Below are 15575 nucleotides of genomic sequence, written 5' to 3'. Positions count from 1 at the left end.
TCATGTATATTATGGTGACTAACATAAAAAAATAAAAATTAAAAAAAAAAAAAAAAAGAATCAACAAGTAGTCTTCCAACAGGGACAAATGCTGCCAAGGTGACCCATATTTTATTTTGCCAGTAATTCTGAGTCACTCCTTAGGGAACTGAGATAACAAAGTTGAATATAGAACTAGAAAAGATAAACGGAGGATCAACTCAGGTTAACAGGATCAATACTGGCAAATGGAATATCTTTAAATAGGTTACAACCTGAGTCCTGAACAAGTATGGAGTGACACAAGAGAATGTGGAAAACCTGCAACATATCCATGATAACTGCAATCCACCTGAAAAAAAATATACAAGAATAAATGGATAATTTATTTTTAAAATGGACATCCCACCTGTATCCTTTGTATTTATTACTTTATCTACCCTAGTACTTCAACATGCATAGGCAATTAGCCAATGAAATTTTGCCAGGTAGGAATAAGAATTAGTCCAAGTTATTCAATTTCAGTGAATGTGTAAAATAATATTCTAGAAATTTCAGAATATTTACATCTTTAAAGATAATCCAGAGTAAGAAGTCTGTAAGAAAAAGCTCAGCCTTACCTGCGCTAACAAAGGCTGAGAATGTTGGATGTCATCGTTGTCATAAAAGTAAACAATAGAAACTGAAGATAAAAATAATCTAGACAAAAAATCACAAAACATGCTCAAGTTGTGAAACAGAAAACACAGAAAAAATTATTCTTCATAATACAAATTTTTCTTTCACTGAGGAATTGTAGTGCCAATTACCTTTACATAGTCAATCGTCCAAATACTTCTCTGTCCTTTACAATAAACTAGGTGCTGAAGAAAGTATTTTAATTATAGTAACATACAATACTAAAATACATGTCAATGAACAACCAAAACAGCTAGAAATAGTAAATAGTAAAATAATATAGGTCCCAAGTTCCAGCATAGAATTTAAAAATTTTAGTGTTTAAAAATATTGTGTTAAATCTGATTCCAGATCTTAAACCTAAATCTTAAAGGGTTAGAACAAAATTTTAAAATATTTTCTTAAGGAGGAGGGGAAAGATGGCAGAGAAGTAAGAGACCCTGTTTCAACCGGTCCCCTAAAGTGAGCTAAATATCTACCAGAACACTCTGAACACCCATGAAATCGGCCTGAGATGTAAGATTACACACTTCTGGATCTCTACAGGGGCAGAAGACAGCAGTGAAGAGGTAAAGCAGAGTGGGAATGCTTGGACTGATATTGGAGGATAAACAGAAGAGGAGGGAGCCATCAGAAGGGACACATTAGAAAGTAAAATCCCAATATGAAAGTACCCTGTGATTGGGGACAAACAATAACTTGGAGTCTGGTTAAAAGCACTCAAAAAGAGCAAAAGATCTTAAGAGGCAACTGGTGGAATCTGGCGGTCAAGGGCATGGGCCCAGGACGGTCACCTCCGGTGACCACCCATGCCAGAGAGAGTCTGGTGGGGCCACCAATCTGTGGCCCTTGAGCCCATGGCTTTCTGCTGCTTGCACTACCACTCAGGTTGGGCACACTCCCACCTGAGACAGCCTGGTGTGGGCACCAGGGGGCGGCCTCTGGGCCTACAGCCTTCCTCAACCTTCGTGACCGCGGGGTCTTAGCATACCCAGCCCGCACCTAAGAGAACCCAGTGCCAACTCAGGTTGGGGTCTCTCAGCCTGCAGCCTTTGGCGACCTGCACCTTGCCTGGCATGGACCGGAGATAGCATTCCCAGCAACAGCAGTAACTGGAATCAGGCTCATCCAGACCAATATTGCTCACAGTTTTAGTGGCACCAGGGTGCAGAGACAAGCAGGGGCCTTGGGCAACCACTGGGAGAGTGGCTGGGTGCGCACAACCAGTGGGAGATTGTGGTGTCTAGCACAGTTTGCAGAGAGGGAGTCTGTGTTTTCTGGACCATCCAGAGGGGAGCAGACTGAGGCCTCTCTCTGAGGCAGAGATCTGGGGGTGGACAGTTTGTTTTCCACTAAACCTCTGAAAAGCCAAAAAGTCACAAAAAGCCACCAAAGAAAAAAACCCTCCAGAGAACATAATCCTGAAAAGCAGTTTCCACAGAGCCCAGTCCCTTGATAGCAGGCAGGGTGACTCAAGCCAAGCAGTACTGACTGGAAAACAATGTGGCAGGCCCCTCCCCAAGAAAACTAGCCAAAGGAACAAGAAGACAATAACCACAGGGTCCCCATAAAATGGTTAACACCCAAACATCAGGGGAAAACAATAAATTAAGCTCCCAGTATTGTCCCAATGGCTGTATAATTCATAGATACAACTTTTCTTCTTTTTTTTATTAGTTCTCACACTTCTTTTAATTTTTTTTAACCTACTTACCATTACAACCAGAGGTTTAACACAACACATTGCATAATAACTTTTTAACTTGAACTTTTTTCATACATATATTGTGTTTTTCTTCCTTTTTTTAAATACACATAGACATAAGCTTCAAGGTAATCATTTTTCCCTATTCAATACTACCTCTATATATAGACCAGTTTTAATTTCCCTGTATCTATGGAAAGTTGAGTCCTTTAACAAAGATAACAATATTCATCCAGGAAGATCCAAAATAACCTTCCTCGCTCACATCAAGGGTTTATAACCACCTTCCCATCTTATTCTTCTGTGGGTGTTTCTCTGTATTAGTATTTGTTTTTGTACTATATAAATATTATCCTTGGGGTTCCTTTTGGCTGGATTTTTCTTCCTTTTTTTTTCTTGTCTTTTACTTTTGTCAGTCTTTTTAATTGTTCATTTTTGTTTATGTACCTTATAAATCTTACTTTTGGAGATCCTTTTGGCTGGGTTTCTCTTTTTTTTCTTCTATTTTTCTCTCTCTTTTTTCTTTCTTTTTGGTGATGACTTCCAATTACTCTGAAACTTTTCAGGGTGCACCTTGCCTAGATTGTGGTTGATATATTCAGCTAAACAACCCCTCAAACACCTCTCACCAAAATGACTAGAAGGAAGAACACCCAACACAGTAAATATTCAGAGACTGTGCCCTCTGCCACAAAACTACTGGATATGAACATAAACATATGTCACAAAGGGAATTCAGGGTAACAATTATCCAAGCAATGGCTAGGATGGAGAAGACCATTAGTGGCAACATAGAAACTCTAAGGGCAGAAATGAGATCCAATCGAATCTAAATACTCTAACAGCCAGCGTAACTGAGGCAGAAGATCAACTTAGTGATCTAGAAGACAAACTGAGAGAAGGAGGATCAGGAGGACACCTGGAATAAACAGCTTAAAAGCCATGAAAATAGAATTAGGGAAATAAATGACACCATGCAACATTCCAACATCAGAATTATTGGGATCCCTGAGCAGGTGGAGAAAGAGGGAAGACTAGAAGATATAGGTGAACAAATTCTGGATGAAAATTTCCCCAATTTGGGGAATGGAACAAGTGTTCATGTCCTAGAGGCAGAAAGGACACCCCCCAAGACCAATGAGTCTAGAAAGACATCCAGATACTTAATTGTTAAATTCATGAATCATAATTTTAGGCAAGAGGTCTTAAGGGCAACTAGGGGAAGAGATTCCTTACATACAGAGAAAGTCCCATTAGAATAACATCAGACCTGCCCACAGAAACCTGGCAAGCCAGAAAGGGCTGGCAATACATATTCAAGGCACTAAATGAGAAGAACATGCAGCCAAGAATACTTTATCCAGCAAGGCTGACATTCAGAATAGATGGAGACAGAGAGAGCTTCCAAAACAGGCAAGGTTTAAAAAAGTCTGTGACCACCAAGCTGGTACTACAAGAAATATTAAAGGGTTTTTTAATAAAAGAAGAAAGAACCCAAGAATGACATAGAACAGAAGTTTACAGAGACAATCTATAGAAACAAGGACTTCTCAGGCAACATGATCTCACTAAAAACTTATGTTTCAATAATCACTCTCAATGTGAACAGCCTAAATGCTCCCTAAAAAGGCACAGGGTTATAGACTGGATAAAATGACAGGACCTGTCCATATGCTTTCCACAAGAGACACATTTGGAACCTAAAGATACATCCAGACTGAAAGTGAAGGGATGGAGAAGCATCCTTCATGCAAATGGGCCTCAAAAGAAAGCTGGAGTAGCTATTCTCATATCAGATAAATTAGATTTTAAGCTAAAGACTGTAGTAAGAGATACCGAAGGACACTACATCATTCTTAAAGGGTCTATCCACCAAGAAGATCTAACAATTGTAAATATTTATGCCCCCAACATGAAAGCAGCCAACTACTAAGCCAACTGTTAATTAAAGAGTCATATTGATAGGAATACATTAATTGTAGGAGATCTTAACACACCACTCTCAGTAATAGATCATCTAAGCAGAAAATCAATAAAGAAACAAAAGCTTTGAATAACACATTGGACCAGAAGGAACTCATAGATATATATACAGAACATTTCACCCTAAAACAACAGAATACTCATTCTTCTCAAGCGCTCATGGAGCTTTCTCCAGAATAGACCACATACAGCGTAACAAATCAGGGCTCAGTTGATACCAAAAGACTGGGATTATTCCCTGCATATTCTCAGATCACGATGCTTTGAAACTGGAACTCAATCAGAAGAAAAAAGTTTGGAAGGAATACAAACACTTGGAAGCTAAAGACCGTCCTGCTCAAGAATGCTTGGTTCAACCAGGAAATCAAAGAAGAACTTAAACAATTCATGGAAACCAATGAGAATGAAGACACATCAGTCCAAAACCTATGTGATATAGCAAAAGCAGTCCTAAGGGGGAAATACATAGCCATCTAAGCCTCACTCAAAAAAAATTGAAAAATCCAGAATATACCAGCTCTCTTTACAGCTGAAAGAACTGGAAAATCAACAACAAATTAAGCCAGCCCCACACATTAGAAGAGAAATAATTAAGATTAGAGCAGAGATCAATGAGTTAGAAACTAGAGATATAGTACAACACATCAACAAAACTAGAGCTGGTTCTTTAAAAGAATCAATAAGATAGATAAACCACTGGCCATACTAATTCAAAAGAAAAGAGAGAGGACCCAAATTAATAAAATTATGAATGAAAGGGGAGAGATCATGACTAACACCAAGAAAATAGAAAGAATGATCAGAAATCATTATCAACAGTTATATGCCAATAAGTTAAACAACCTAAAAGAAATGAATGCATTCCTGGAAAACTCTAAATTTCCAAGACTGAAACAGGAAGAAGCTGGCAGCCTGAATAGACCAATATCTAGTAACGAGATTGAAGCAGTGATCAAAAACCTCCCAAAAAACAAGAGCCCAGGACCAGATGGATTCCCTAGGGAATTCAATCAAACACTCAAAGAATAAATAATACCTATTCTCCTGAAGCTCTTTCAAAAAAAGAAACAGAAGGAAAACTTCCAGACTCTTTCTATGAAGTTAGCATTACCTGGATCCCCAAACCAGGCAAAGACCTCATCAAAAAGGAGAATTTCTGACCAATATCCCTGACAAATATGGATACCAAGATTCTCAAGAAGATCCTAGCTAATAAGATCCAACAGTACATTAAAAAGATTATCCACCATGCACCCTGGATGCAAGGGCGGTTCAACATTTGCAAATCAATCAATGTGATAGAATCAATAAGAGAAGAGAGGATAACCACATGGTCCTCTCAACTGATGCATAAAAAGCATTTGACAAAATGCAGCACCCGTTCCTGGTTAAAACTCTTTGAAGTACAGGGATCGAGGGAACATTCCTCAGCATCATAAAATCTATCTATGAAAAACCCACAGTGAATATCATTTTCAGTGGGGAAAAGCTGACAGCCTTTCCCTTTTGAGATCAGGAACACAACAAGGATGACTATTGTCACCACTGTTGCTTAACATAGTATTAGAAGTCCTAGCAACAGCAATCAGACAACAAAAAGAAATAAAAGGTATGAAAATTGGCAAAGAAGTCAAACTCTCTCTCTTCACAGATGACATGATACTTTATATGGAAAACCCAAAAGACTCCACCTCCAAACTACTAGAATTCATACAGCAATTCATTAATGTGGCAGGATACAAAATCAAGGCACAGAAACCAGTTGCTTTCTTATACACTAACAAAGAAAATGTAGAAAGGGAAATGAGAGAATTTATTCTATTTATGATGGCACCAAGAACCATAAGACCTGGGAATAAACCTAACCAAAGAGGTAAAGGATCTGAACTCAAGGAACTACAGAACACCCATGAAAGAAATTGAAGAAGACACAAAAAGATGGAAAAGTGGAGGAGGAGTCAAGATGGCAGAGAAGTAGGCTGAGACAACATCAGGTAGCAGGAGATCAGCTAGATAGCTTATCAAACCATTGCAAACACCTACAAATCCAACAGGAGATTGAAGAGAAGAAGAGCAACAATTCTAGAAACAGAAAATTGACCACTTTCTGAAAGGACCAGCAGAGAAGTGAATCCAAAGCAACTGGAAAATAGACCACAAGGGGAGGGGCCGGCTCCCGGCAAGTGACTGAACAATGGAGCACAAAATCAGGACTTTTAAAAATCTGCTCCACTGAGGGACGTCGCTCCAGAGGCTAAACTGGGGTGAAGTCCACGCGGGGTCAGCATGGCTCCAGGTCTCATGGGGTCACAGAAGGATCAGGGGTGTCTGAGTGTCACAGAGTTCGCAGGTATTAGAGCATGGAAGCCAGCTATAGAGACAGAGCTGAGGAGTGAGCTCTCAACTCGGGGTTACCTTGAGCTGTAATCCGTGGCACAGGCCACTGCTCTGTGAGTGGGGTCCCCACAAGATCTGGGGAGACAACCCTGGAAGAGCTCAGGGGTTTGCGGAGTTCAGAGACTCGAGGTGGAGCTGTGTGCCAGAGACAAAGACACTTGGTCACAGGCTGGGTGAGCTTGGAGTGGGGCCGGAGGCCAAGGAGACGGGAGTGATTGAGCGCTTTTCTCTGAGGGTGCACTGAGGAGTGGGGCCCCGAGGTCTTGGTTCCTCTGGACCAGAGATTGGGAGGCTGCCATTTTCATTCCCTACCCCCGGAACTCTACAGAAAGAGTTCAGGGAACAAAAGTTCCCAAAAGCGAACCCAAGCGGATTACTTAGCCTGGCCCCTGGTAAGGGTGGTGCAATTCTGCCTCCAGCAAAGACGCTTGAGAATCACTACAACAGGCCCCTCCCCCAGAAGATCAACAAGAAATCCAGCCAAGACCAAGTTCACTTACCAAGGAGAACAGCAGAATTCCAGAGGAGGAGAAAGCAAAGCATGGAATTCATGGCTTTCTCCCAGTGATTCTTTAGTCTTGCAGTTAATTTATTTTATTTTATTTTTTTTCTTCTGCTTAATTTTTTTAAACTTTTACCCTTTCCTCTTGTAATGCTTTTTAACTAGTTTATCTTTACAATACCTTTCATAAAAAAAAATAATAATCTTTTTTGAACCTTCATTCTTAGAGTCATATTTTATCTTTCATTGTATCTAACTTTCTTTTTTGTATACACATAGGGTTTTTTCTTCTAAAAAATTTGGGGTACAACTTCTTCTAATAGATCAAAATATACCCTAAATCTTGCTCAAGGATTGTTCTAGTCTCCAGCCCAAGCAAATTATCTCCATTTTCTTTTTCTTTATTCTCCCAAACAACTTACTTTATCAACTCCTTTTTTAAAAATTAAAAAAAAAACTTTTTTTTTTCCATCTTTATAGGCATATTCTATCCCTTCATTGTGTTAATCCTTATATATGTTTTTCATTCTTTAAAATTTTGGGAAGTAGTTTCTTCTAAGAGACCAAAATTCTCCCAAAGTTAAGTGGGTGACCCTATTCTAGTCAACAGTCTAATATATATATTTTTTTCTTTTTTATATTTTCCCTTTATTTGTTTTCTTTTTTTAATTTATTTTCCTCTGAAATTTTTATCCCCTTTCTCCCCCCCCCCCATGATTTGGGGTCTCTTCTGATTTGGTTAAAGCACATTTTCCTGGGGTCTTTGCCACCCTTTTAGTACTTTATTTGCTCCTTCATATATTCTTATCTGGATAAAATAACAAGGCAGAAAAACTTACCACAAAAAAGAACAAGAGGCAGTACCAAAGGCTAGGGACCTAATCAATATAGACATTGGTGATATGTCAGATCTAGAGTTCAGAATGATGATTCTCAAGGTGCTAGCCAGGCTCGAAAAAGGCATGGAAGATATTAGAGAAACCCTCTCCAGAGAGATAAAAGCCCTTTCTGGAGAAATAAAAGAACTATAATCTAACCAAGTTGAAATCAAAAAAGCTATTAATGAGGTGCAGTAAAAAAAAATGGAGGCTCTTACTGCTAGGATAAATGAGGCATAAGAAAGAATAAATGATATAGAAGACCAAATGACAGAGAATAAAGAAGCTGAGCAAAAGAGAGACAAACAAATACTAACCCACGAGGGGAGAATTCGAGAAATAAGTGACATCTTAAGACGAAACATTAGAATAATTGGGATTCCAGAAGAAGAAAGAGAGAGGGGAGCAGAAGGTATACTGGAGAGAATTATTGTAGAGAATTTCCCTAATATGGCAAAGGGAACAGGCATCAAAATCCAGAAGCTGCAGAGAACCCCCCTCAAAATCAATAAGAATACGTCCACACCCCTTCACCTAATAGTAAAATTTACAAGTCTTGGCAACAAAGAGAAAATCCTGAAAGCAGCCTGGGAAAAGAAGTCTGTAACATACAATGGTAAAAATATTAGGGGGCACCTGGGTGGCTCAGTGGGTTAAAGCGTCTGCCTTCAGCTCAGGTCATGATCCCAGGATCCTGGGATTGAGCCCCGCATCAGGCTCTCTGCTCATCGAGGAGCCTGTTTCCTCTCTCTCTCTCTCTCTGCCTGCTTCTCTGCCTACTTGTGACCTCTGTGTCAAATAAATAAATAAAATTTTTTAAAAAATGTAAATGTGCTACTAAAAAAAATATTAGATTGGCAGCGGACTTATCCACAGAGACCTGACAGGCCAGAAAGAACAGGCATGATATGTTCAGAGCACTAAACAAGAAAACATGCAGCCAAGAATACTATATCCAGCTAGGCTATCATTGAAAATACAACAGAGGTAAAAAGCTTCCAGGACAAACAAAAACTGAAAGAATTTGCAAACACCAAACCAGCTCTATAGGAAACATTGCAAGCGATCCTCTAAGCAAAGAAAGACACTAAAAGTAGCAGATCAGAAAGGAACAGAGACAATATACAGTAACAGTCACCTTACAGGCAATACAATGGCACTAAATTAATATCTCTTAATAGTTACCCTGAATGTAAATGAGCTAAATGCCTCAATCAAAAGACACAGGGAATCAGAATGGAGAAAAAAACAAAACCCATCAATATGCTGCCTACAAGAAACTCATTTTAGATCCGAAGACACCTCCAGATTTAAAGTGAGGAGGTAGAAAACAATTTACCATGCTAATGGACATCAAAAGAAATCTGGGATGGCAATCCTTATATCAGATCAATTAGATTTTAAGCCAAAGACTATAATAAGAAATGAGGAAGGACACCATATCATACTCAAAGGGTCTGTCCAACAAGAAGATCTAACAATTTTAAATATCCTTGCCCCTAACATGGGAGAAGCCAACTATATAAACCTATTAATAACAAAATCAAAGAAACATATTGATAATAATAAATAATAGTAGGGGACTTCAACACTCCCCTCACTGAAATCAATCATCCAAGCAAAACATCAACATGGAAATCAAGGCCTTAAATGACACACTGGACCAGATGGACATCACAGATATATTCAGAACATTCCATCCCAAAGCAACAGAATACACATTCTTCTCTAGTGCACATGGAACATTCTCCAGAATAGATCACACCCTGGGTCATGAATCAGGTCTCAACCAGTATCAAAAGCTTGGGATCATTCCCTGCATATTTTCAGACCACAATGCTCTGAAGCTAGAACTCAATCACAAGGAAATTTGGAAAGAACCCAAATACATGGAGACTAAACAGCATCCTTCTAAAGAATGAATTGGTCAACCAGGAAATTGAAAAAATTTATGGAAACAAATGATAATGAAAACACAATGGTTCAAAATCTGTGGGACACAGCAAAGGCAGTCCTGAGAGGAAAATATATAGCGATACAAGACTTTCTCAAGAAACAAGAAAGGTCTCAAATACACAACCTAACCCTACACCTAAAGGAGCTGAAGAAAGAACAAGAAAGAAACCCTAAACCCAGCAGGAGAACAGAAATAATACAGACCAGAGCAGAAATTGATGAAATAGAAACCAAAAAAACAATAGAACAAATCGACGAAACTAGGAGCTGGTTCTTTGAAAGAATTAATAAGATTGATAAACCCCTGGCCAGACTTATCAAAAAGAAAAGAGAAAGGACCCAAATTAATAAAATCATGAATGAAAGAGGAGAGATCACAACCAACACCAAATATATACAAACAATTATAAGAACATACTATGAGCAACTCTACACCAACAAATTTGACAATCTCAAAGAAATGGATGCATTCCTAGAGACATATAAGCTACCACAACTGAACCAGGAAGAAATAGAAAACCTGAATGGACCCATAACCAGTAAGGAGATTGAAACAGTCATCAAAAATCTCCAAACAAACAAAAGCCCAGGGCCAGATGGCTTCCCAGGTGAATTCTACCAAACATTTAAAGAAGAATTAATTCCTATTCTCCTGAAACTGTTCCAAAAAATAGAAATAAAAGGAAAACTTCCAAATTCATTTTATGAGGCCAGGATCACCTTGATCCCAAAACCAGACAAGGATCCCATCAAAAAAGAGAATTACAGACCAATATCCTTGATGAACACGGATGCAAAAATTCTCACCAAAATAATAACCAATAGGATCCAACAGTACATTAAAAGGATTACTCACCACGACCAAGTGGGATTTATTCCTGGGCTGCAAGGTTGGTTCAACAACTACAAATCAATCAATGTGATACAATACATTAATAAAAGAAAGAACAAGAAACATATGATACTCTCAATAGATGCTGAAAAAGCATTTGACAAAGTACAGCATCCCTTCCTGATCAAAACTCTTCAAAGTGTAGGGATAGAGGGCACATACCTCAATATTATAAAAGCCATCTATGAAAAACCCACCACAAATATCATTCTCAATGGAGAAAAACTGGAAGCTTTTCTGCTAATGTCAGGAACACGGCAGGGATGTCCATTATCACCACTGCTATTCAACATAGTACTAGAAGTCCTAGACTCAGCAATCAGACAACAAAAAGAAATTAAAGAAATCCAAATCAGCAAACAAGAAGTCAAACTATCCCTCTTTGCAGATGATATGATACTATTATGTGGAAAACCCAACAAAAGACTCCACTCCAAAACTGCTAGAACTTGTACAGGAATTCAATAAAGTGTCAGAATATAAAATCAATGCACAGAAATCAGTTGCACTTCTTTACGCCAACAACAAGACAGAAGAAAGAGAAATTAGGGAGTCCATCCCATTTACAATTGCACCCAAAACCATAAGATACCTAGGAATAAGAGGCAAAACCATAAGATACCTAGGAATAAGAGGCAAACTATAAAGTACTCATGAAAGAAATTGAGGAAGACACAAAGAAATGGAAAAATGTTCCATGCTCCTGGATTGGAAGAACAAATATTGTGAAAATGTCTAGGCTACCTAAAGCAATCTACACATTTAATGCAATCCCTATCAAAATACCATCCATTTTTTTCAAAGAAATGGAACAAATAATCCTTAAATTTATATGGAACTAGAAAAGACGTCAAATAGCCAAAGGAATATTGAAAAAGAAAGCCAAAGATGGTGGCATCACAATTCCAGACTTCAAGCTCTATTACAAAGCTGTCATCATCAAGACAGTATGGTACTTGCACAAAAACAGACACATAGATCAATGGAACAGAATAGAGAGTGAGCCCAGAAATAGACCCTCAACTCTATGGTCAACTAATCTTTGATAAAGCAGGAAAGAATGTCCAATGGAAAAAAGACAGTCTCTTCAACAAATGGTGTTGGGAAAATTGGACAGCCACATGCAGAAATATGAAACTGGACTATTTCCTTACACCACACATGAAAATAGACTCAAAATGGATGAAGGACCTCAATGTGAGGAAGGAATCCATTAAAATCCTTGAGGAGAATACAGGCAGCAACCTCTTCGACCTCAGCCACAGCAACTTCTTCCTAGGAACAGTGCCAAAGGCAAGGGAAACAAGGGCAAAAATGAACTATTGGGATTTCATCAAGATCAAAAGCTTTTGCACAGCAAAGGAAACAGTTAACAAAACCAAAAGACAACTGACAGAATGGGAGAAGATATTTGCAAATGACACATCAGATAAAGGGCTAGTATTCAAAATCTATAAAGAGCTTAGCAATCTCAACATCCAAAGAATAATCCAATCAAGAAATGGGCAGAGGACATGAACAGATATTTCTGCAAAGAAGACATCCAGATGGCCAACAGACACATGAAAAAGTGCTCCATATCACTCAGCATCAGGGAAATAGAAATCAAAACCACAATGAGATGCCACCTCACACCAGTCAGAATGGCTAAAATCAACAAGTCAGGAAATGACAGATGCTGGCGAGGATGCGGAGAAAGGGGAACCCTCCTACACTGTTGGTGGGAATGCAAGCTAATAATACATTATATGTTTTTAAAAAAATAGAAAAAATTTTTTAAAAAGAAAAAAAAGATGGAAAAGTATTCTATGCTCATGGATTGGAAGAATAAATATTGTTAAAATGTCTATACTGCCCAGAGCAATATATACTTTCAATGCCATCCCGATCAAAATTCCACTGGCATTTTTCAAAGTGCTAGAACAAATAATCCTAAAATTTGTATGGAACCATAAAAGACTCTGAATTGATAAGGAAATGTGAAAAAGAAAAACAAAGCTGAGGCATCACATTGCCTGGTTTCAAGATTTACTACAAAGCTGTGATCACCAAGACAGCATGGTACTGACACAGAAACAGACACATAGACCAAAAATACAGAGTAGAGCCCAGATATGGACCCGCAATGCTAAGGTCAAATAATCAACAAAGCAGAAAAAAATATGCAGTGGAAAAAAGACAGTCTCTTCAATAAAGGGTGCTGGGGAAATTGGACAGCTATGCATAGAAGAAAGAAACTCAACCATTCTCTTACACCATATACAAAGACAAACTTGAAATGGATAAAAGACCTCAATGTGAGGCAGGAATCTATCAAAATCCTAGAGGAGAATATAGGCAATAACCTCTTCAACATCAGCCACAGCAACTTTTTCAAGACATGTCTCCAAAGGCAAAGGAAACAAAAGCAAAAATGAACTTTTGGGACTTCAATGAAGATAAAAAGCTTCTGCACAGCAAAGGAAACAGCCAACAAAACAAAGAGGCCACCCACAGAATGGGAGAAGAGATTCGCAAATGACACTATAGACAAAGGGCTGATATCCAAAATCTATAAAGAACTCCTAAAACTCAACACACACAAAACAGATAATCACGTCAAAAAATGGCAGAAGACATGAACAGGAACTTCTCCAAAAAGGACATACAAATGGCTAACAGACATGTGAAAAAATGTTCATCATCTTTAGCCATCAGGGAGATTCAAATCAAAACCACACTGAGATACAACCTTATACCAGTTAGAATGGCCAAAACTAACAAGACAAGAAACAAGTGTTGAAGAGAATGTGGAGAAAGGGAAAACCTCTTAAACTGTTGGGGGGAATGCAACTTGGCACAGCCACTTTGGAAAACAGTCTGGAGATTCCTTAAGAAATGAAAAATAGAGCTACCCAAGGCCCTGCAACCGCACTACTGGGAATTTACCCCAAAGATACAGATTTGGTGAAAAGAAGGGCCATATGTACCTCAATGTTCATAGCAGCAATGGCCACAATCGCCAAACTGTGGGAAGAGCCAAGATGCCCTTCAAATGTTGAATGGGTAAAGAGGATATAGTTCATATATACAATGGAGTATTATGTCTCCATCAGAAAGGATGAATACCCAACTTTTGTATCAACATGGATGGGACAGGAAGAGATTATGCTGAGTAAAATTAAGCTGAGAGAGTCAATTATCATATGGTTTCACTTACTTGTGGAGCATAAGGAATAACATGGAGGACATTAGGAGAAGGAAAGGAAAAGTGAATTTGAGTAATCAGGAGGGGAGGAGGAACCATGAGAGACTGTGGACTCTGAAACAAACTGAGGGCTTTGGAGGGGAGGAAGGTGAGGGTTATGGGTAAACCCGGTGGTGGGAATTAAGGAGGGCAGGTACTGCATGCAGCACTGGGTGTGGTGCATAATCACTGAATCTTAGAACACTGAAAAAATAAAATTAAATTTTAAAAAAGGAAAAAAAAATGCTCCAACATAAAAAAATAAAATAAAATAAAAAAATAAAAAGGTTTTCTTGGCATTACTATATATTCATATTCACTAAGCTTAACTAAGTACCAAGGTCCCAATAACCATTGTCAGATTTTCCTTCATTCTCCTCAGTAACAATTCAGAATCTTGACACTTCTCCTGCCAATCATCCCATGTAACCTACAAGTCACTTTGGTTTCAGATCACCTGTACCCATCCTCATTCCTTCTCTTTATTTCCAGAAGATAACTACTTCTGTTGTTGAAAGCACACCCTTACACTTGTGCTACCTATCCCATCTGTGCCATATATTGAAAATATATACTTTTCCAATCCTGTTATTTCAAACTATTCCTCTCTATTGTTTTTTTACTTTAATCCTATTAAAAAGTTTATTATGAAACCATTACCTTCATAAATAATTCTCCCTTGACCTTGTTTCCTACTCTCACTGTTTTTTATATATTTTCAATTCTCAACGGATTCTACCAAAAGAGTAGTCTACACATAGTTTCTCCACTTTATCAATTCTTATTCACCCTGAAACTACTCTGGAAAAGATTCAAAGCCACCACAATGTCAGATCCAAAAGGCAATTTTAAAATCATTGCCTTGGACTTCAGCCATTATTTTGAAAACTCTGACCAGTTAGTCTAATCACTTAATTTATATCACACGTCACTCTTCTGCTTCTCTTCTTACCTCCCTAACCCTTCCAGCTTGATCTTCCATGTTGGCCACTCTTTTTTATTATCCTTATCTCAGAAATATTGATGTTTTTTAGGATTCAGTCTTCAGTCACCAGTCTATTTATAAGCACTCTATAAACTCTTTTTCTATATTACAACCAAACTATTGATTACTGCTAAATCTATATCCTTTTGTCATCCTCTCCTCGGAGATTCAAATTCCTGTATTCATATAGTTAATGGAGAAAATCCGCTTGGATATCTTATAAGGCACTGCAAACCAAACTCTCCCCTTCCTCACACATATATTTCACTTGTTTCTCATTTAATTAATTATAAACTACCCATTTTCTTAAGCAACAACTAAATTATCCACAGTTTTTCTCAATCACTCTAACAAATCCACCTTTGAAGTCTACTGAATTTTTCTTTCCTGTGCT

The 15575-nt window shown here is 38.2% G+C and overlaps 1 protein-coding gene across 1 annotated transcript in view; it reads right to left on the bottom strand.

Annotated features, from left to right (window-relative positions):
* LOC116855364 (disintegrin and metalloproteinase domain-containing protein 5-like) overlaps positions 1 to 15575 on the bottom strand; it is a 161727-nt gene that overhangs the window by 132757 nt on the left and 13395 nt on the right. The window contains exons 5-6 of the mRNA XM_032838070.1: positions 600 to 678; positions 255 to 331 (exon numbers count right to left, since the gene is read on the bottom strand). Of these exons, the coding sequence (XP_032693961.1) occupies positions 255 to 331; positions 600 to 678 (156 nt within the window). The remainder of the gene's footprint in view (positions 1 to 254; positions 332 to 599; positions 679 to 15575) is intronic.

The sequence above is a fragment of the Lontra canadensis genome, unplaced genomic scaffold, assembly GCF_010015895.1.
Source record: "Lontra canadensis isolate GAN:19392208 unplaced genomic scaffold, GSC_riverotter_1.0 scaffold101, whole genome shotgun sequence".
NCBI classification, from domain to species: Eukaryota; Metazoa; Chordata; class Mammalia; order Carnivora; family Mustelidae; genus Lontra; species Lontra canadensis.
This window is presented reverse-complemented; position numbering and strand designations above follow the sequence as displayed.